At 51.6% G+C, this 22891-nt stretch overlaps 1 protein-coding gene across 1 annotated transcript in view; it reads right to left on the reverse strand.

Moving 5' to 3' along the window:
* Positions 1-14145, reverse strand: part of PODXL2 (podocalyxin like 2) — a 36022-nt gene extending 21877 nt beyond the window's left edge. The window contains exons 1-2 of the mRNA XM_080385404.1: positions 11272-14145; positions 581-874 (exon numbers count right to left, since the gene is read on the reverse strand). Coding sequence (XP_080241530.1) covers positions 581-874; positions 11272-11320 — 343 coding nt within the window. The 5' untranslated portion in view covers positions 11321-14145. The remainder of the gene's footprint in view (positions 1-580; positions 875-11271) is intronic.
* Between the last annotated feature and the right edge of the window lie 8746 nt (positions 14146-22891).

A 22891-nucleotide genomic window follows, 5' to 3' on the forward strand; every position in this document is an offset into this window, starting at 1 on the left:
ACAGAGGAAAGCAAGGTCAAATGCCAACAGAACTCTTTTTGGCCATGACTCCCCAGGAAGCAGGCAGGACAGGGTAGGCACCAGGACAGCTGCCCCGGGGAGAAAACCTGCTGCCTTCTATTGGGCCAAATCCCCACTAAAGTCAGAGTGAGGAATCCAGAACTTGGCCCAGGGAACTCAGCTTTGACTCAAACCCCAAGATGGACTTGATCATTGAGCTGGTGTCTTCAGACTCGGGTTGTGCTTAATTGGCAGCAACAGAAAGAAGGAACGGAGAGCGTAATAGGGAGAAGGAGAGAAAGAAGACCACAAAGTGGGAAACTAGGTGGAGACAATACTTTTCCTAGGTCATAGCAGCTCAGGAATAAAGGCTAAGCTGTAACTTGGTTTCTAAAGCCCGTGCTTGCTCAGGGTTCTCTGGGGACACATCAGGCACTGAGGTGAGAAAATAGAGCTGACGTTTAATCTCAGGCCCTCTTAGCGAGAGTTGTTTCAAAGCACTAAGACAGATCCCTGCATCCTCCCACCTCCCCAGAGTCCCTGCAGAGCAGGCAGGGAGAATGGGGCAAAAGTAACCTACCTGTTGCCGGTCCCAAGTCCAGGCTGGAGTCGTTGAGCTCTCCCCCATCTTCCCAGAAGTACTGCGGGGGCTGTAAGATCTTGGACTCCTCATTCTCCTCGCTGGCGAAGCCTGATCCTGGGGCAGCATGCAGAGAGCCAGGGGCAAGATCAGGCTCTGCAGCCTCTCGGCTGGTTTGCTCATGGGAATTCAGAGCCTCCAGGTGGGACATCATGGCAAACTCCAACATGGAAGTTGACGTGAGGCCATCAGTGGTTGGCTCCTCCGAGGAGGCAAGGCAGAGGCACAAGGTCCCTGTATAATGACAGTAAATCCATATTACAGGTAGGACTGACAACCACTGGGCTTGTCTTCCCCTTGCAGCCCATTCCTACCAAACCAACCTGTTGCACACACCTGCCTTCTTCAGGGTCACCTGCCCCTCAGATGGGCTGTGCTCTCAACTGATGAGAAAAATCTGGGAATTCTGGGAAACACCCACAAACCATGAAGAGGAGGATTTACACCCAGGAGTTGGTGCCAAGCAGCCATCCAGCCCAGGGACACCTCTCTTCAATGGGGCCATGACAGTTCACCCTCTCTGAGTTTTTTTTGCCTCTTCAGAAGGACGGGTGCCTTGTTAGTCACCCATCCTGGAAAGAAGGTGAAATGTCTTATACTTAAGTCACGAAAATCTGGCCCTGTGAAGTCCGACTGTCATCCAGGCAAGATCGTTTGCACACCCTAGTGCTCCTAATTTGCAGCTATATTATATGCAGGGCGACTGATTTAAACCAAAATTATTTACATCACCAATATTAATCATCTTTTAAAAATAGATTTCCAGCCTGCTGATTTAAGTCATTGATTTGAACTTTATTTTGCATTCACATTTTTTGCTTTCTTAAGGGCGGGCTGGCTGTCACAGGTAAGAATTAAAATGTACCAATAGCAAACATGTACCTAACATGAAGCAGGGAGGCAGGTTGCATTTTACACTTTTCTTTCAACAATTACATCCTTGTTATTTCTATTTCATCAATTAGAAGGTTTGACTGACACTTCTCGATTCCTAGATGAGAGTTTAATTGTGATTTGTGTCAAGGCTCATTCACATGCATGTCAAATTTCCATCAAAATGCAAAAAAACAGCACCTGGAACTTGGCTTTATTCAGCCGATAAATATCATGATAAATATGGCGACATAAGGAAAAAAATGAGATTACCAAAATATGTTTTCCATTTAAAACAGCTTTGTTAAGCAAGCAAAGTAACTAATTTGGGTGAACTGAACCAAATGCTTCCTAGCCCTCTGTTCTTCAGCACATTAAAACTAGAAGATCTCATCCCCTCACAGCTGATTTTTATTCATAGATTAAAAGAAATAAGGACAAGTTTTCCCGCTTTCTCAGCTCATGCTCAGTTTCTAAATTCTTAATGAACTAGTCGCTGAACTGAACTAATTGAATAAGCTGAAATGAAGACTAATTTGGTATTTTTCTTTGACAACTGATCTTCTCGACAAGAGAAATGCAGCAGATCTAATCCATCTGGACTTCAGTAAAATATCTGATATAGTGCCTCATGCAGAATTACAAGAGAGGCAAGAAAAGACACCGATTAGCAGGAAAACTGTAAGGCAGCTGTAAGGCACTGGCTATACAAAAAATGACAGAGGCTTGTGCTGGAGGGAGGCTATTAGTGGGATTCCTGAAAGTCTGTCCTTGGATCTGCTGTTCTTTAACATTTTCCTAAGTGACCTTGGAATAAAAATGAAGAACATGATAATGAAATTATCCAAGGACACAAACCGAGGAGACATCCTCACTGCAGAGACTGTTGGTACAGCTAGGTGATCTTGACAATGAAAACAACAGAAATATTATGAAAAAGAGTAGTACAAAGTGGTAAGTCACCACCTTGAGAACTAGCACCAAACATTTCTTATAAAGATAGGAAACCATTCATTAGAAATGTCTTAAGCGGAGAAACTCCAGTGTTAGAAACAGCTCTGAGATATCACTGGAATGCAGATGTGAAAAAGCTTGCACAGTCCTGAAATATTAGAAATAGAGAGATTTTACAAAGCACTGCTGAGACATCACCTGGATGCTGCATGCAGATTTGGATACACGTGGCCTGAAATGATTTAAGCAGAGCTGAACTGCCTTCAGGCAAGGGCACAGACTAGGCAGCCTCCCGAGGTTCCTTCCCACCACTATGTCCTACAACTCCACGCCCCAGAAGGACAAATTCAACCAGGGCAAGTGCCAAGACAAGCTGTGGGGCAATGGCAGATGGGCTGGCCCTTGTGCTTTCACTGAAAACATCAGCTTGTTAGCACAAAAAGTTTGGGAGTTGCTGCTTGCTTGCCAGGCTGACTACCAAACCTGCCCTAGGAACGCTGCAAGCCAGAAACGCATTTCTCAAGCCTTCTGCTTGCTCTGACCCTCTCCACCTTCTTCCACAATTCTCTGAACTGAGCAAAATCCAATATTGGTTACTCTTTCCCATATACACTTGGGCCAGGCTTCAGCACTTCTCAATCTCGTTTATTTTGTTCTATTGATCCAGGGCAAGATCAGCTGAGGCCAGCGCAGCAACAGAAAGGGAACGGCAACAGAGGCAGAGTATCAAAGGGGAAGGAAGCTACTGCAGCATCACGGAGCCAACCAAAGCGCCTCTGGGCATCCCTGGGGATGGGCCGGCTCCCCGTAAGCTGCGCACGCACAGCAAAGTGCACGACTGGAAATGAAAATTCGCACGTGTCTTGTGCACGAGCACAGACCTGGAGAGACCCGGGCAGGTCAGCCCCCGTGCAGATTCAGCGATGCTCACCAGGCTCCAGCATGATGATGCCTACTCTGGGCTTACCCAGGCTGACACAGGACACATGCATCACTGATGAAGAGCGCTGCTGAGCCCCATGCAGCCCACTGGAGAGCACTTGTCTTGAGGACCTTACGGCTTAAGCAAACATGAGAGACAGCAGTGAGGGGGAGAAAGGGAACATCATTCTCAAAATTATCCAGAAAAGGGAAGCAGAAGGATGGGGAGAGACCACGGCAGGTCCAAGGCCTCATGGAAAATCTGGTGTAGTTGGGACTGCAACTGACTACCTGGACCTTACGCCAGCTCTTTATCCACCCCAATGCCTCAGTTTCCTCTGACTCCCACTAGCAGAGATGTGGTGATACAGCGTGGCTGGAAAGCCAAGGCACTTCAATTCCCATCCTGGTTCTCCCAGCCAGGCAGGAAAAGCCTCAAAATGTAACTCTGCACCAGCTCCAAAGAGGGGCTCCAGCCTCTCCGTTTCCATCGCTACACCCCGTTTGGGCTGCCTCCAGAGCTCAGCCACAGCCCATCCCACCACCTCTACAGCAGACGTCTCTGTGGCAGGTGAACCTGGGCACCCAGAAGGCTAATCCCATCCATGTGGGAAACTCAGATCCCGGGAGTTCGTTTACCCTCATTTAACTCTGAAGTGTTTACCCAGTTAAAACCCCTAAGCTGCATTATCTTGTTTGCTGGGATGCTCTGCTCTCCTCAGCCCAAGATAAAGCTACACCACTTCATCCCTAAGAATAAGTCAGTAATAGACAGAGCCTGAGCAAGGCAGGTTTCTCCTGGGGTGGATCTGGAGTAAGACCACACCTTGGGGCCTGACCCACGCGTACAGGATGCAGAGGCTGGCCTAGGGGAACCCTCCGTGCCAGCACCAGAGTGCCACAGGGCTAACGGCACCATTGCACCAGTGTACAAACCGGTACCTCTCCAGACAGCATCCTGACATCGCTTCATGCCTTCTGCACCAGCAGCAAAAACAAAGGTGTGGGGTGCCAAAGAGCACCCCCAAGATTTGCCACCTTACTCCTCTCTTCCAAGCATCTCATAAAGGAGCTGAACGCAGCTGTCAACTCCAAGGCAAAGAAAGAATCAAAGCACAAGCTGAGCGGGGAGGCAGGGGAGCACAGCCAAGAGAGGAAATCTAATGCCCAAGACATCGGTGGCTAGCTGTTTTCCTCCTAGGATGGGGCACGGGGATTAGATGACTTCTATCAGCCATCAGTCTCCCAATTTTGTATTCTAAAAGGCAGATCAAGCGACAGGAATAAAGAAACACAAACGAATAAAAGCCCTGCAACCATAGATGGGAGGGAGCAGGGAACGGAGCCAGGGCTTGCCAGCTGCTTCAATGGGGTGTTTGTCTCTCATTTCTATTTTTGCGGCACCTCTGCGTAACCTGGAGGAGATGAGGCTCTGCATGCTAAAAAGGGCAGCCAGCCTTCGCGGAAACAGCAGGGCTGTGAGCAGAGGAGGAAAAACCCTCCCCAGATCAGGCAGAGGAGGGGCGAGAAAGGAGAGAAAGTAGGAGAGGTAGGTGGAGGGGGGAGCGGGAACAAAGGCAGAGCGCGCTCGCCAAAATCGGCACGGGAGCTCCTGTGCTGGCTGCCAGCACCCACCAAGGTGGCACGTGGAGGTAACACTGACCTTGTAAAAGGTGCTTCACCTCTATCAGGAGCAGAACAGGGAGATTTCAACAGCAGCGGATAATACTGCAGCGTTACCTCTCTAAGGCCGCTGGAAAAAAGCCAGCCAGGAGGATACACAGATGAAATGAGTTTGCCAGTTGCTGACACCACTGGCCCCTCCGAAAACTGTTCTGAGTCAAAGTGGTGAAGCTTACTCTGTTCAGCTCAGCAGAGGATTTGATGCAACAGCCCCAGACAAGGCAGATGGGGGAGTTTCACTCAACAGCAGGAAAAAGAGACAACAAAAAAACTGAGGAAAGAACATCTGTCATCTCCCTCCCAAACTGCTGCGAATAAGGGCAGTTTCACATTTCTAAACAATTCTAAAGGAACCCCAAAGTATTTTCTGCATTAGCTGACCAAGAACCACTTTATCCCTTTGCCACAAGGCAAGCCACCCCTCCACGGGACAGGGCAGCTGTTTAAAAGCTTCCAACTGGCCTACTGAATAGGACTAGAAATGAAAAAGGAAAGAAGTCGTTCCTGTATCCAGCTGAAATGAGAGGAGGGATTTGGGGACATGAAATGGAATCTGGCTGTGACTGTGTCAGCCTTTAAAATTGTCTTGCTTTTTAATTAACAACAAAGAAACCCTCAATTTTCTCTCCAAAGCAACACACAAACACCCCTTAGATGCCATCACAGTGGCCTGACCTGTAGAGGGGCTGGTGTGCCCCTCAGTCTACCCAGCTGAAGGTCGGTTTTACCTCTCCAGTGCCACAGAGGCAGGATCAGCCTGCTGAAGGGAAAAGCACTCACCTGAAGACACGCTCTGACTTACCTGTCTCTCACCACCGACTAGCAGAGCCTGTACAACACCTCCCAAGGGCAGTTACACAATGGGTACCAGGGGGGTCAGAGCATCTCAGTATTGCCAACGCAGCAGCTGCAACAACATCCATCTGGCCCCGCTACCATTGACCTTCCTTTCAAGCCCACCTCAAACCCAGGAGCTACCCAACAATGTTATTTCCTTGGAGAGCTGGGTCAGGAATGGGTCATTTACTGATAATGAGTTAGGACAGAAATACAATGACCAGATGAGGGAAGCATCTGCCAGGGATATTTCCCCCCTCCCAGATCACCACCTGGAAAAGCCGGGGAGCATGGCCCCAGGGCAGAACAGCCAAGGGCACAAACCACTTCCAGAACATAACCAAACACAAAGTAACTGAAATAGCAAAAAAGGATCCCAACTGTAGACAGTGGAGGAAGAGAAGAAAATGTTGTTCAATGGAGGCATGTCCCAGCTGGTTGCCCCATGCTCACCTGGAATATCTGCACCTCAGACCCTCAACAGCTTGCACAAGGAAGCATATGGGATGACCGCCTATCAGACCAAGTCCTTTTGGTGCTAATTCAGAGTTACAGACCATACCGTGCTGTGACAGTCCACCTAAGAGACCTCTCTCAGTCCAGCTCACTCATGGCTTTACTGATGCTTTCCCATGCCACACCACACCACTTACAAACCCAGCCAGGTCCCCATCTCTGAGATAATTTCCAATTAAGGTTTCAGACAACAAGATCAGACTGCCATCCTCCTCTGGTACTGCCCCCAGCCAGGTCCCTCACCAAGCGTCCCTCTAACCATCCACCTTTCCATGGTCCCAGTGCAAAGCAATGGGAAAAGCACTCGGGTGTGTGGGGAACAAACACACCAACTTGCACCAACAAGAGGGACAAGGCACAACTGAAGAAGCCCTTGCAATGGGGCAACTCTTCAGTGGGAGACTCTAGAGCACACTAGCTGTGCCAGCATCTTTAAGCTTTTACAGATCTTCACAGATAGCACAGTCAGAGAGCTCAAACACCAGGCTACAGGGTGTGCATGTCTGCATGTACTGAGTGGGCGCTACCTTGCGAAGGACTATCAGCATTTGGTCCCTTGGCATTTCAGCAGAGAACATCTATAGCACGCAGACCCAGGTACATCCACGGGAGATGGCAAGGCACTGCCAGAAGATGGACCTGCTTTTGCAGATAATTGCAGACGTGCCCTTTGTCAGCACACGTGCACCATAGGCCTGACCTCCAGGGGTGCTGGGCATCCTCAGCCCACCGCTGAGATGAGTCGGTTCTCCTGACACGATCAGTAACATCAGGACTGTTCTGGGCACCACCACCCACCTCCACAGAAAAGACTCCATGCAAGCAGGTCATGGCAACTCAGACAAGCCTGTTTGTCCTTCTCCCTTCGCTCAACCATTCATGCCGAGAGTCACAATCCTGCCTGGTTTCAGTCTCCCAGACTGTTTGCCTTCGCTCCCTCCCCAGATCGTCTGGTAGCCTTCACACCTCCCTCCTCTGCTGCTGCAACGTCTGCTCTCCTCCACGCTTCTTGCTATCAACAGTGGCAGCTCCCAGCTCAGGGCGGGAGGAGATGGAGCCCCTGGGGAAACAGCGTCGGGTAGACAGTTGCATACAGCAGAAGTGAAATTTCTTTCCTTGGTTACCTTTCATATTCCTCCTCAAACAGCCCACAGGCCCCCAGGGGTTAACAGACCACAGGATGAAAGTCACTGATCTAAAAAAACCGCAGCCCACAGATTCCTTTGCCCTCTTGCAGGTCCAAAGCATTTTCATCTGCCTGCTAAAAATCACCTCACCAGGCCTGTGCTTCCTCTTCTTGCTCTGTCCCAACCTGGACCGTGTACCCAACGGCGCTCGGTCTGATTTCCAGCACACCAAATAAAGGCTCGTGGCTGCTTCATCTTCAAAGCCTCCCCACCTGGGCAGAGCAAGCACTACCACAGATGCAGGAAGGACTTCCCTTGAGACAGAGCTGCCCGTCAAAATAACAGAAGCCTTTTATACCTCCAAAAGTCTCTAAAACTCACAGAGCACAAAATGGTTATGCTCTGCTCCAGCCCCTGCAGCAGAGCAGTGATGACCACCCTGCCACATGCTGGCATGCCACGCAGCAGGCTCTGCTCGCCAAACCACCTCAGGCATCCTGGCAAAATAGCTCATGCAAAGGCTTGGCAGTCCCAGGGCACACCTACGGGTCCTGACTGCCTTCACAACACAGCAGGCAGGACAGGAAAAGCCGAGAGCGGCTGCAGTTGTCATACAGAAGGAGGGCTGCAAAGCTGCTTTCCCAACAGTAAAAACTTAGCCACAAAACAAAAATGTATATCCAAGCCCCAGTAACCACAGTGGGGCTTAACCACCGTTAAGCTGTTAACTAAGTTAACCCTGTTAACTAAGGCACAGGGATGAAGGGGGGCTGATCCGAGCCCCAGCAGGGCGTACCTTCCTTGCCAGCATCCCTGGCCCTCTGAACAAACCAACGCAAGTGTTTGCTTTGCCTCTGTGCAGGCTGCGCTCGTGTGGCTGACAAATAGCCTCTCTCCATTCTTGTGGGATTACGTGTTTCAACAGCCAGCAAGAACGGGAAACAAGCTCACCCGACCACCAGCTGCGGGCCATGATGGACCTTCCCTGCAGCCCCTCTCCCCTGGGCTCTGCAGCAGGGCTGCCGCTGCTCACTCAGGTACCCACAAAATGCCAGGGCTTCTTCCCACGCTGAGTGAGTGGAAAAAAAAACACTTTTGTGCACTCTGATCTGCAGCTCATCACCGGCAGCTTCCCCTTGAGGGCTTAATATAGTTATTTCTACCCCTGATGCCTATAATTAAATGAACATTTCCTTATGGCACTGAAGAGACCAAGGAAAAACTGACTACAGGGAACGTTCATCCATCCTGATTTATATTCCCTCATCTCAGGCTCGTTCACACAACGCTAACAAGGAATTTTCTAAGCAGGCAGAAGGAGGAGGGGGGGAAAAACCAACCCTTAAATAGCCCACATGCAGACAAGCACCTGGGAAGACAAGAAGAGGGAAGAGACCAATTCCCTCCTTTCTCCCCCTGCTTTTAACCACATCATTTTCCTACTTGTGAAAACAAAAGGGCTCAGATACCCTAGAGCCTGGAGAGAGGTTTCCACGCTCTGCCAGCAGACCTGTGCTGCCCAGCAGCCTGATGGGACCCTGATGAGGCGCACATCCTGTTCCAGCCCATCCCGCAGGTCTACAGAGGCTCCTGATCCTGGGAAGTACACAGGGATTTGCACTCAGTCCCTCCAGCTCTCCCTCAGGTATTAACTATTCTTGTGCTGTGGAACTGGAGGAGCAAGAGTACACTGAATTATTCCAGACTGGAACCGATCCTGAACTGCTGAGCAAAGCTACTAACCAAAACCTTGATTTATAAATTCCCAGCAGTCTGCATCTCCACTCCTGACTTCTCATTTAGGTAGGAGTCCAGGTGTCCAGAGATGCCTGGCCAACTGAGTCCAACCCCCCAGAGATGCCACAACCCACCAGGATTACCAGTTTCACTAGATTAGGAACTGAGCTGTCCCTCCGAGCTGCTGCCCACCTCCTGCCCCTACACCTCTCCCTGCTAGGGCAGCAGAGGGGATCACAGGGAAAGCCAAGGACCCAAATCCTCCATGTCATCACCAGCTGGGCACCAATACTAGAAAGTTTCCAGCAGCCTCAGCAGAATACAAAACACACCTCAGCACATCAGTATCGGCTGCGGTCCTTTTGGCCACCGGATTTTACAACCACCATGAGGTCCATCTCCCTCCTACACAGACTAAATGCAGCTTTCAAGCGAAGGGGATGGAGCCAACCCTCGCCAGCAGGGTGGGAATACAGCAGCTCCCCACACGTGCCTTGCCCTGCTCCGTGGAGGAGATGGAGGTCTGGCTGAATTTGGGGCACGGATCTCCTGCTAACACTTGGCTAAAGGACCTTTGCCAGCCTTGCCCGACGTTCTGCCTAATGTGGACAACCTGCCTGGAGAAAGCCACAAAACTGGCTCCCTCCTTCAGCTCTGGAAAGGCTTATTGCTTCTGTGCCACAGAGTATTGGCACAAAACCCCAACAGGTTTCTGATCCATTTTGTTCTTTAAGCTCACTATTGTTTGCAAACCTAAAAGGCTTTATCCCTTCTCTTTACGGAGCCCTAAATGACAGGGGCGAGGCACTGCGCATAGAGCTCACGGACGGAGTGGCTCCACGGATGACACACTCCCCCATGAACGTTTTTGGGAGATTGGGGTAATAAGAGAGATGTGCCAGGGGCCTGGATGTCACCGTATCACAGCTCGGTTGTGCTGGAAGACAGTGACTGGTTGGGAAATCAGCCCTTCCCTCCCTGCCAGAATGACTCAAGACAAAGACTCCCCCACTCTTCAAATGGCCCAGTTCGAAACTCCTGTTCCACACTCACATTTCTGTACAAAAGGGACGGGGGTAGGGAGGAAGAAGGCACTCTCAGCCTCACGGGTCTTTGGGGGGATCCCTTTGTTGGGAAATTTCCCCAGACTGTTTAAAAATAGAAGCAGAACCTTCACAGCTATTCCGAGCATCGTTATTCCTGCACTTAATTGCCTTTCCCTGGCACCCTACCTCTCCTCCAAATTTCAAAAGGAGGCTCTTGGGGAAACGCGGCGCAATTTGCGGTTCCCCCTTCCTTTGTGCCAGTTTCGCGGTAGTTAGCAAAACCACCGCGACGCCAGACAAGCCACCAGCGCAAGGGAAGGCGGTTCGGGGGCAACGCCGCCGTAGCAGGGTCCACCCCGCCGTCCCGGGCCACGTCCATCCCGCCCGCGCCCCGAAAGCGCCGGCCGCGGCGTGCGGGACCCGGCAGGGAGCAGCGCTGCGTCGTCCCCCCCCCCGACCCCGGTGAGCCCCGGTCCCCACGTGCATCAGCGCCGGGGTCCCCTGCCACCCCCCGGCGGGGGTCCCGGGGCAGAGACCGGACGCTGCAGAGGGCTCCGATGCCCGGGGGGGGGGCACTGCCCGGTACCCAGAGGGAGCTCCGGGGTGGGCGACGGCGACCCGACGCAGGTCCCGGTAGCCCAGGGGATCAACGGTGCTTGCGGGGGGAGGGTGGGGGTTATGAGGACCTGCCTCCCTCGGGGGTCCCGGTGTCCTGAGGCATTGGGCCCACCGCGGGTCATCGTCCTCCGAGGTTGGGGGGTCGGGGGGGGAGCAGACGCGCCTCCCGCCGGCGGTCCTGGCGCTCGGGGCGCTCCGGCGCCCAGGGAGGGGACGGACATCCACCCACTGCCCGGCCCCGCCGCGGGGGGTCCCGTCAGCCGGCCCACCCCATCCCACGGGGATGGCGGCGACCCCCGCCCCACCAGCCTTCACTCACCGGCGGCCAGAAGCAGCAGCAACGCCGGGGCCCGGTGCAACGGCTGCATGGCGGCGGCCGCTGCCCTGCCGCGCCGCCTCTTCACGGGGAGCGGGGCCGCCCCGCCGCCCGCCGGGCTCTGCCCCTCGCCGCCGCGCACGCCCGCCGCCCGGCCCCGCACTGCATCCCGCCGCCTGGCGCCGCCTCCGCCCGCCGCCGCTGCCCGTCGCTCCGGGGGCGGGGGAAGCGGCGGGGGGGTGTCCTAACCGCCCGCCGGGTGCGCAGACGGAGCGGCCGGGGCAGAGGCGGGGCGCGGCCGGTGATGTGCCCCTAATGTCTGTCTGCCGAGCCGCCGGTGCCCGGCCCGCCCCCCTCACCCCGGCTGCAGGGCCCGGGCAGCGCCGGCGCCCACAACGAGTGCCGGCGGCGCGGCTGCTTGCGCGGCGGTGGGTGATCAGCCCCCGCGGCGGGAAGGCGGGAGCCGCCGCACCCCCCGGCGACGCCCCTCTCAGCCGGGCGGGGGGCAGGAGCGCGGCCCCGCGGGAAGGCCGCTCCCTGGCAGCGGGGGCAGGGCGGCCCTGACAGGACGGACCCCGCGCCGAGGACCCTTAACGCGCGTCCTCCGACCGTTCCTCAGCTGCCCGCGGCCCACGGAGCCGCCGCGCTGCCCTCGCCCCTCAGCTGCCGCCCCGCTTCATCACCTGCAAAAACTTCTCTCTCAGGGCAGCTTCGCTCCCCCGCCTCTGGAGGCCAGCTGGGCCAGCCTCCCTGCCCGGCCAGGTTGCCAACCTGGTGACCACCTCACTCTTGAGTATTGCCAAGGCTGGAGACCCCACAACCCCTCTGGGCAACCTGGCCCAGTGCGCAGTTGTCCTCTGGGAAAACGTGTTTCCCAATGTTCAGAGGGACCCTGCTGCCTTTCGGTGTGTGCCCGTTGCCTCTGGTCCGGTCCTGGGCGCCACTGGAAAGAGCCTGGGCGCCATCTTCTTTGCACCTTCCCTTCAGGTATTGATAGACATGGATGACATTCCCCTGCGCCTTCACTGATCCAGGCTAATAAACAGTCCCCACTCTCCATCCTTCCTCATGTGTGAGATATTCCAGTCCTTTAATCATCTTGGTGGCCCTTCACTGGACAATCTCCAACATGTCCACGTCTCTCTTACCAGGAAGCCCAGCTCACCAAGTGTGGCCTCACCAGCGCTGAGCAGGGGGCTACGATCACCCCCCTCAGCCTGCTGGCAACACTTTGCCAAATGCAGCCCAGGTCACCATTAGCCTTCTTTGTAGCAAAGCTTACATGGCTGACTCACGTCCAGTTTGGTATCCACCACGACCTGCACGTCCTTTTCTGCCAAGCTGCTTTCCAGTTGAGTGGCCACCAGCATATCCTGGTCCATAAGATGGTTCCTCCCCAGGTGCGGCGCTTGGAACGTCTTGTTGAACTTCAGGAAGTTCCCATTAGCCTGTTTCTCCAGCCTCTCAAGGTCCCTCTGGACGGCAGCTGGACCTTCTGGTTTATCAGCCGTTCCTCCCAGTTTTGTGTCATCAGCAAACTTGCTGAGGGCATGCCCTGCCTCACCATCCAGCTCATTAATGAAGATGTTAAACAAGACCGGACCCACTAGTGACACCTGGGTTACGCTGCTAGTTACTGGCCTCCAACTAGACTTTGTGCTGCCACTCTCTGGGCCCAGCCATTCAGCCAGTTTTCAATCCACCTCACTGTCTGCTCATTCAGCCCCTGCTTCAGTAGCTTATCTATGAGGATCTTGTGGGACACAGTGCCAAAGCCTTCCTGAAGTCCAGGTAGACAATATCTGCTCCCCTCATCTACAAAGCCAGTCATTTCATTGTAGAAGTTTTATCAAGTTGGTCAACCATGACTTTGCCTTGGTGAAAGGTGAATAGACTTGCTGACTATTCCTGATGATTTTCTTGTTGTTCGTGTGCCTGGGAATAGTTTCCAGGATTAGCAGCTCCATCACCTTCCTAGGGATAGAGATGGGGCTGACTGGAGCTCCCTGGCTCCTCCTTCTTGCCCTTCTTAAAGGCAGAAGTGACATTTACTTTCCTTTAGTCTTTAGTCACTTTTCCCAGTCATGATGATCAATCAAAGATTATTGAGAGTGGCCTCACAATGGCACTTGCCAGTTGCCTCCGCACTCATCGGTGCTCTTTGAAGACCCCAAGATCTCTGAAGAGGCCAGTCTGCTCTCCTGAAATCCAGGGTGCTAGCTTTCTTTTTACCCTATTTTTTCCCCTCAGGACGCTGAACTCCACCATCTCACGGTCACTGCAGCCAAAGCTGCTGTTACCTTCACATCACCAACAAGCCCCTCACTGCTGGTATGAGGTCCAGCAGAGCATCTCTTCTCATTGGCTCCTTTGTCACTTGAAGGAGGAATGTATTGTCAGTACGCTCCAGGAACCTCCAGGATTGCTTATGTTCTGCTCTGTTGTCGCTCCAGCAGGTATTGCGGTGGCTGGCTGCTCTTCAGTCTTGAGGGAGGTGAACTTATTTTGTAGTCGTAAGTCCTTAGGGGGAGCAGGAGCCTTCCTCTTACCAAGAAGTCAGAAGTTTCCATCCTTCACCTTCTCCAGAGGTTGCACTTACCTTAATATTAGGGGTGGACACTGCCCACTTCTCTGCTTCAGGTGGGATTGGGAGCCCTTCAAGCTGCTTTGTCTCAGAGAAGATCCTACCTTCCTTCATCTCCGACGCTGCACAGCCTGCTCACTTCCTTCTGAAATCCCTCCACTTGGTGGCACAGGTCCTCCAAGAGGAACACACATCTCCTGCTGGACAGAGGGCCTTTTCTCCTGGCACCACAGAGAAGTCCCAGGCACTCACTGGAGCCTGGGGCTTGGAGGGCTGCATCCCTTACCTGAACCTGGGTCTGTGTTGGAGCTTCTGTCCTAGCAGGGACAGCTGCTCCACCACCTGCTGGGGAAACCATTCTGTGGTGTCTCACCACCGTATCTGAGAGTCTCACAGTGATACTAATTCAATGGATGCTCCCTCCTTCATGCCCTTCTATAAAAACTGCTGTGCAAAGAAATCAGATTTATAGTGCAGCAGTTCTTGGGCTTGTAGCTCTTGGAGCAGTTCTCTGTTTTTGGTGGATAGCACAGCAAAGAAACATGCCGAATGTCATGCCAAAAATCATTGTTACTGCAACAAGGCCAACTGCTCCAATTATATTCAATTTCAAATTAAACACTTCTTCAGTGGCCTCAGGGTATGACATTACAGTAAATGACTCAAGCAAGGTTTTTGTCAGACAGGTGTCCAAGAAATAAGGCTCAACAGGTCTTTGAATACCACAGCGGTTGGCAGGGAACACGCACCAGCTCCCTGTGCTTCAGCCCCTTTCGCCAGCTGGACGAGCTGCAGCCTTCTGGCTTCCCTCTCGCAGGCCTCCAGCTCATGCCACCTCGAAGGAGCTGTGCCACTCTCAGTCCAGCCCTAGCCAAATCTTTGAAAGACCTGGTCAAGCCCCAAGCATCGCATGGCTGCAAACATGGTATGACTCCAAGCCGAAGGACCCAAAAACCTATCAGTCCCTTCCCGTTAAGCATTTAGCTGACTGTTTCAAGCTTTCCTCAACAGAAGCAGCTAGGAGCCTTTTTCTTTGGTTTCAAAACAATTTGCTCGTCACATACTCCAGGAGACCAAGAGATACTAAAATCCAAAATCACAAGCTCTGAGTGAGGAAACAGCTGCAGTGTCATGACCTCACCAAGTGTCTTCGCACTTGCAATGCTTGCACCGGGTGCCCAGTGCTCTACGTCTCCCATATGGCATGCTGCTGAGATGACAGGAAATAAGTCTGAAGGTGATCAGGATTTAAAATTTAGACATTCTTATTTCTCAAATAAGTGTTGATTAAAAGTATTCCAGAGCCTTCTTTTTCCTGTAAGAATTGAACCTTTTTTGTGCTTGAAGAGTGAATCCCCTGAAAAAAATATTGATGTTGGTTTTTTTCTGGCACGACCTCACTGGTTTTCAACAACTGAAGACAGGTGTCATGTGCCCAAACCCACTGAACCCTCTAGTGAATCAGCCAACTGAGGGTACGCGCTGTTACTGATTCGGACCCTTACAGCTCCTACCAGACCAAGACTGGCACACGTCACCCCTTTGTGCAATTGCCTGCCTCTTTCTGCCAGCTCTTTCCATCATCTGCTCTCATGCAGCAGCTACCCTGAGCGTGACAAGGGCAGGTAACAGACTGGCTGCACCCGTTACCCAACGCGGCAAAGCAAAGCTGACAGGCTTGAGCCGAAGTACTTGCTTTTGGCTTCTTTTGGACCACATCCTTCCAGTGCTCTGAAAGTCCTTTTTGTCCCAGAATCAATGCAGCCCCCAGCCCCCACCGAGCAGGAAATGCAGCAGGAACTACCGAGCTGTCGCTTACTCATTAGATGAGATAAAAACACTTCAGTGTGCTCAGATTCTAGTCCAGGCATGGCATTTAATGAATGCTCTTGTCATTTTTTCACTTCGTTGCTAGTAATTTGGCTGTCTTCGCGTGCAGGTGGCTTACTACAAGTGGGTAACTAAAAGCCTTTCAGATCTCCTGACCCTGCCACATCCAGCTCCCAAATCTTAGAAACTGAATCCAGTGTCTAAACAGCCTAGTCACATCAAAGAAAGCACAAAAGCACCCTCATGTATTACATGGCCTCGAATCAGAGGGAAGGAAACCACACAGGCATGGCAGTGAGCACGCTTTCTGTGAGGCTCATGGTGCTCCCTGGATTTATTTTGACGTTATGCATCAATCTCAGACTGAGCAACAAAAGGGGGAGTATGAAAGGAGGCACATTTAGGCAAGAAAATTAAATAAAACTAGTGGCAACATCGATCAGCCGGGTCAGCGCTGCCAGCAGAGCACAAAATGGCCAGCAGAGATGGGCAACACCAGTTCTCTTTAAAAACAGCATGAACTTAAACCCAGCACAGCCCTTGTGTCTCCAGTTTATTCTCCCTAGAATAGGTACAGCTGGCTTGGCTTTCTTTGAGGTATTGACAGCTTTTATAGTCCAAGGCTTGTCATTTCTCATTTGATCTCCTGCAGCCTCCCTACCTGGTGTACATTCTCCGACAATGTTCACAGCACTGGTAAAAGGGGCTCTACAATCGCACTAAACACGCTTTTTATAGCTGCTTCAAAGCTGTTCAGAAATTTTTCTCGGTATTATCATTATCTGTGCTTTTCTGTTCTTCTCCAAAATTGTTCAATTTCACAGTTACGTCTGTTGGGCAGAATCAGAAAGCAAGTGTGTATTTTAGGTTGGCAAAACTGAAAATCCTTCTGCCGTCTCTCCCTGCAACTTACCAGAACAGCTTTTGCCTTCAGGAACTTGAGCTAGCTTTCCAATTTCAATTTAAGGGTCACATTTTGTTCCAAGATACTTGCAAACAAATACTACAGAGACAGAAGAATAAGGTGATAGCTAAAGGAAAGAATTTGGTGCCTAGGACTAGTTAATTAAAAAGAAATCAACCACAAAGTCTAATCTCAACAGAAATGTAACTTATTTTGAGACTCTGGTTAAAAAAAGAAAAAGCAACACAGTAACTTGAAATATGCTGGTGAGATGTTTTATTCTCCTAAATACAGCAAAATTGAATTCACCTGCAAAGGTGAAAGCGATCTATTGGCCTTGCTCAGCAGAGTAAGAAAGTAAACAACAAGCAAAACAAATAAGCAGTCAGATATTAAGGTCTTGTAGTGTTAGAAAATGCAAGATGTCACTAGGACCAGGAAAAGGGTTTAACCCTTCTTCCCTTGCACACTGACAATTGTCCAGACCACAGAAGGTGACCTGTGCCCATCCTTGGATCCAAAGGAAAACAAAATTACTCTCAGCCTCTGTCCCACTGCCTCAGTTGCTGGCTCTTTGGGACAGAGACTGGGTAACACAGCGGGCTTGTGGCACACCGTGCAATTTAACTCCATCCTCTATGAAGCTGTGCAGCCTTTTGGCATCTCACGCCCCCGTAAGAGAAAAGCTTGAGAATTCCCCTGCCCCTCCTTCCTTAGCCACAAGGAAAGATTTAACCTCTCCTTTGTTCCAGTATATGTGATTTTACTTTAGAGCCTCTGACGAGCTTTTTATAAGCTTATTTGCTGACTTAGGCTTTTTAATACTAGGACACTGTGAAACATTTTGACTGTACCAAGCAGGGGCAGGTACCCACCCTATTCCTGCATAGCCCAGACAGGCAGACATTCCCTGGGCAAAATGCAGTTTCTACTCCCATCCAAAATCTTGCTGGGGAAGACTTACAATAAACATTTCAAGAGGAGTAACCTGGAGCCATTAATGCCTTCTAGGATAGACTGTAATTAGAACAGAACAGAATATGCTCTGTTTAGAGCCCAGGAGCAGGATTTTCTGTATCACTTTGAGCCTTTCTTCATCTCTTTGCATCAGCTTGATCCCCTTAGGGCAGGACACGCTGCCCACCTGGGGGACAGCGCCTTTACCAGCCCTGCTTGTTTCCCACCCCTTGCTGTAAGGTGCAGTGGATGAGCAAGCACAAGTCGTGCTTTTCTTTTTCAGTTTTTCACGTGCTCCTGCTGCCTCCCATCCCTGAAGCTTTACATTTCCCTCCTCACTAAAGCAGAGTGGATTGCTGCATTAATAGCCGTGCCAGTCTCCTGCAGGAGGCTCTGACAGCAAACCTCGGCGGACTTCTAGAGGGCAGCAGCAAACAAAGCTATATTGAATTTGATTAAGGGCCAGAATAACCTTTAACAGAGCCACCTGGGGCAAGGAAGCAGACAGCTCTCCAGCTGAGAGCCCGCACAAGTTTCCTCATAGCCCAGGGGACAGGGCTCCTCACTGGAGGGGAAGAGCAACCCAGCCCCTTTGCTCTGTTGGAGGTAGCGTGCAGAGGGATGGCCGCAGCATTCCACTTGCGTGAAGGGGGAACTAAGCTCCCAGGCAGGAAGGACTGCATCTCTCGGGGATTATGCACATCATTTAAACTGGGGCCTCCGTACAGCACAGTTTGGAGAACTCCCTTATCTCTGTGTTAAGCTCATCGACTCAGATCCTACACAGAGACTAAACTCCCTTCTGGAAGGGATAGAAAATTTGCAGAAATGCAGAAAAGTAGATGCTGTGAGAGCAGGCAAACCTCAGACCTTCTGAAGCTTTTTACTGGAGTAAAAGGAGAAGCAGGCTGAAGCCCAGCAGAGCCAGGAAGTTTGGTCTTAGCTCTGCCTGCTCGAGAGGTATGACCTGAGCAAGTGACCAGCAAGCCCTTGCTATGCAGGGTTTGGGGAGCGCACACCAGGGGGCTGATCACAATAACAGCCAGCAGGACAGCCTCCCCCCAAGTACCCAAGGCAGATGAGCAGAGCAGCTCAGGGGTAGCAACCACATTCAGCCAGAAGTCTCGACCCTCAGAGAAGCTCATGGAGACAAAGCTGGTCCAACATCAAACCAGGAAGTTAGTCCACAGGTCAGAATCAAGTTCTGCTGGTGGCAGCCACCGTCAAGTGATCACTTAGCAGCTCCATAGCAGTAGCAGTGGACAAAGACCAGGTAGGTAGCCTAGAGCGATAGGGACTATAACCCAGCACAGTAAAGCAGAAACCAGTACTCCCACTTCATAGCACAGGCAGACAGTAAGGGCCCCAGGCTGAGCCTAAATACAGCACCCGGCTGTGGATGTGGGTGGATGGATGCCCCAGGTGAGCCTGGTTAGGGCAATTAAAGCCTATTAGCGCCCTCAGGGCCCTGACAACATAAGCCTCTCTCCTTGCACGATGAGCTGAGAAATTAGAGGGGAGTTTCTGTCTCTTAATAAGCAAAGAATCTTCATTAGGAAGACCTTAGAGGTAGTTTATACCTTTCTTTGCTAAGCTGAAAAGCCTAATATAATCTTCAGAGAAACTCCTGCTTCTTTAATAGCTGGCTAACCCGGGATGTGGGTATCCTCAGAGTAGAGGGAACAGCCTGTAACTGAAGAGGAGTGGTGTCTGTTGACTCCACTGTCAGAGAGCTGTGCACTGGCTGATGGGGTACTGCTACCATTCCTACATATGTGGTTTCCATGTGGCTTGGTGGAACTGAAGCTCCTTGGCATCTTTTACACAGGACAGTTACTTTCAGATCTCACTGAGTACCAGATAACCTAGAGAAGAAACCTGGCCCATCCCCTGCTTTTGCCTCACAGCTTCACCTTGCCTTTAGAAGTGACTTGCAAGACGAGCAGAAAGGAGCACAGCCCCCTTCCAAGGAGCTTTTGCTCTGAAGATGCATCACTCGGCAGCCCCCTGAGGCTCCTCAGATGTTTAGTTGTGGCTGAAGAGCATGCTGGATGACTGGAGTTGTTGGCAGACCAGTGCTCCATGATAATGGAGACATTAAATCAGTCATGGCAGCAAGAACTGCATAATAGATGCAAAATACAGCAGAAGCCTGATCCAATTTTGGCTCTGTGTTGTTAAGTGGAAAAGTATTTTAGGAGATGGAAAAATACTAGGAAGTTCAGAGTGCATCTTCCCTGCAGCATGGCATGAGGGGTAGCTGTCTGCAGTGACTTACCTGTACCTGTAAATACACATCTTCTGTAAACACATTCCCATACTGTCTTCACAGCTCAATGATCACATGCTGGAATTCAGGTCAGTTGAGGTCAACAAGGACAGAGCCCTAAGCACCTGAAATGGCCCTCCTGGTTGAACTGCAGCTGGCTGGCCTCCTCTAGGGCAGGAAGATAACACTATTCATTGCAGCTGCTGCATCTTGAACACAGATACACTGGGAAAATTCTTGTCAACCAGTTTCCAGGCAGCTCTTGGACAGAGTGGGTTCCAGCCAAGGTCTGGCATGGGAGAAAATGAAACACTGTCGGTCCAGAAATGCTGCGTATGCTAATTTTCCCAAGTGGCTTTGGCATTAATTTGAAGGAAAAAAAAATAAAAAAAAAATAAAAGAGTATTACTGGAGGTAGAATTTCCCCTACTCAAGGGGCACCTGCCATTTGACAAGCAGACTGAGGAACGGCTGCCAGCACACTGGATACAACCCAGGACTTGCAGATGTAGCGTGTTGGTTTATGATCACAATAAAGGCAGAAGCTATCAAACCTCTAAACCCTGTCAGTAGGTGGGAAAGAGAGGGGGCTTGTCTCCCCCTTTTTCCCAGATCACACACCCTCACGTGTTAGCTGGTTATCTGCAGGCACCTGCTCACGTACCCCAAGCAGGCAAGTATGCATTTTTTGTATGTGTGTGTATACATATGCTCCATGCTGGGCTAAGGTCAAACAGCTTTTTCTGAGATGCAGAGAGCCATGCTGTCCTCTCAGGAGTGTGCACACAGCATGTTCAAATTTAACTGGATCAGGATCTGGCCCATCATACCCTTTTCGAATCAAGATGCTCTTCCAAGCCAGTCTCACCAGAATTTGCCAGCAACCACAATCCCAAGGGGGTAATGACCACTAGGAAGGGACACTGCTTGGCTTCACAAAGCCACTTTGCAAGGAGCACCCTTCTCATCTTCCATCTGAGCCCAGGCAGAGCCTGTTGTGGATAAACCTCCCCTCCCCAAGACTCTTGCTTTTGCCCCCGGTTGTCAGAGGTGCTGTGCAATTTCGAATCACAGCAGAGAGAAGCCAAGTGCTGAAGCTCAGCTAAACTCAAAGTTGTCAGGGGAGCAGCTCCTCAGTTCATGAGAGTGCAGCTTGGCTTGCCCATCTCCAGAGCTCTGCAGTAAAATCCTTGCTACATTCAGCTGCAACATGCCCCCTGGCAAGGCAATCCCTGTTCAAAGCGGCTTCTGTATTCACCCCTGTCCAGACCAGACACCTGATGCTGTCAACAGCCAAATCTTGCTCCAGGGAACCTGAAAAGCTCAGCAGCCGTGAGAGGAGGAACATGCCTTCAGACTGGCATTAACACTCCGCTGAGCGGCTGATGCCAACATTAGCAAGGGTGCAGCTGCAAGAATTCATTGCTCTGCAGGATGCTGGCAACACAGCAAGGTAGGAGGGCATAACGGCCTTTGTGGTGAGGATTCAGGAGGAGGCAGAGCGAGCAAAGTGACAAACAAGTGACTCCAACAATGGCACCTCTCTGTTGCCACAGCTCACACCATGTGCCAAGTGGGGTGGGACCAGAGCGCAGGAGGCACGAGTAAGTTGTAGGGCAGAACTGAAGGGTGACTGTCAACAGCCCTGTCCAGCAGCAGGGCAAGGAGCTGGGAAAATCAGGAGTCCTATTCCATTCCTGTGTATTGTCTCCTGGTTTGTGTTGATAGGCTTGGCCATGAATTTAATGTAAGTGGGTCACCCAGGCATAGCAGAGGCTTCACAAGGTTGCACTTAAGGAAACATTTTGTATTTCCTCAGTGCGACATAACGCCCCTTTCTCCTTTCCCATACCCAATGTTCATGCCCACATAACACAAATTCAGGTTGCTTGGTAAGCTTGTTTAATCCCTTGTTACTGCTGGTTTTGCTACCTCAGGGCCAGCGCTTTCCCCAGCAAGGTATGTGGGTTCCCACAGAGCTGGGCACAGCTTTCTAGTGCTGGCAGTTGCTCTGCCCAGGGATCGCCTCTGCCCACGGCCTCTGGCAGCAGGAGATGAGGTGCTTAAAAGCTCTGTGCCCAGCCCTGAGGAACCTCAGGCACACAGCAGCTCTGCCATTTCCAGCGCATGCCTGACCCAGGCACGCATTCAGGGAGCAAAGGGCTAGCTCAGGCAGGGAAGGCATGCCAGGGAAGGCATGTCTCTGTGGGCTGCCTGTGGAAAGCCCTGGTAGTCAGAGACCCAGTGGGATGGGAAAAAACCAGCCAAAACAGTTAAACAAATACACAGGAGGGAGCTGGCAGACAGAAAAGGCAACATGCGGAGCCAGTTTCAGGCTGAGTGTCATGTGCTAAGCCCCCAGCAGGGTTCGAGCCCTGCTAGCTCCTGAATAACAACCAGGCTGAGAGGACACACACGCACGCACATCACCATGACAAACCCCACGGTGTTGACAGCCAAGGACATCTCTGCTTGGCCAGCACAGAACTGCAGCAGCCAGCTTACAAATTCTCTTAGGCACAGGCAGGAGGGGGCTGGAGATGCCTTACGGTCCCGTGTCTAGCCAGGCAAAGCACATTTGCTACAGACCTCAGCTGTGTCTTGGAGAGGGTTTACTGCTTCTCCCAGACTGGAATCCAGTGGCAGCCAAGACACGAGATCAAGGCTGTCCAACCCAAGAGTGGGAAAGGAAGGGAGGTGGGAAATACATACTGTGACGGGATAGTCTCAAGGCGATACAAAAAATTTACAGGAAAGAGGCCCACAGAGGCATCAGTGCTCCAATAAGCAGGTAAGACAGGGAAAGAGCTACAGCAGGCAGGCCCTTGGTGGGAAAAGCAGCGTTCGTGAGACTGTCCTGTGGATAACCATGTCCTGGTATCCATCCACAGCAAAGATGTGGAATAGCTGAGAGACCAGCACTGGCAGTTCCTACTAACCTGAAGAGCAAACACAGGATGTGTCTGTAGCCAAACCCAACCCCACAAACCACTGAGCAGCTGGTCCAGCATCCAGGTTGCTCACTTATACTCTTCCCGCTGTGGTTGCAGGAGTTCCAAAAAGAGGAGGAAACACAAAG

The sequence above is a fragment of the Falco punctatus genome (genome assembly GCF_963210335.1).
Source record: "Falco punctatus genome assembly, chromosome: 4".
Classification (NCBI taxonomy): Eukaryota; Metazoa; Chordata; class Aves; order Falconiformes; family Falconidae; genus Falco; species Falco punctatus.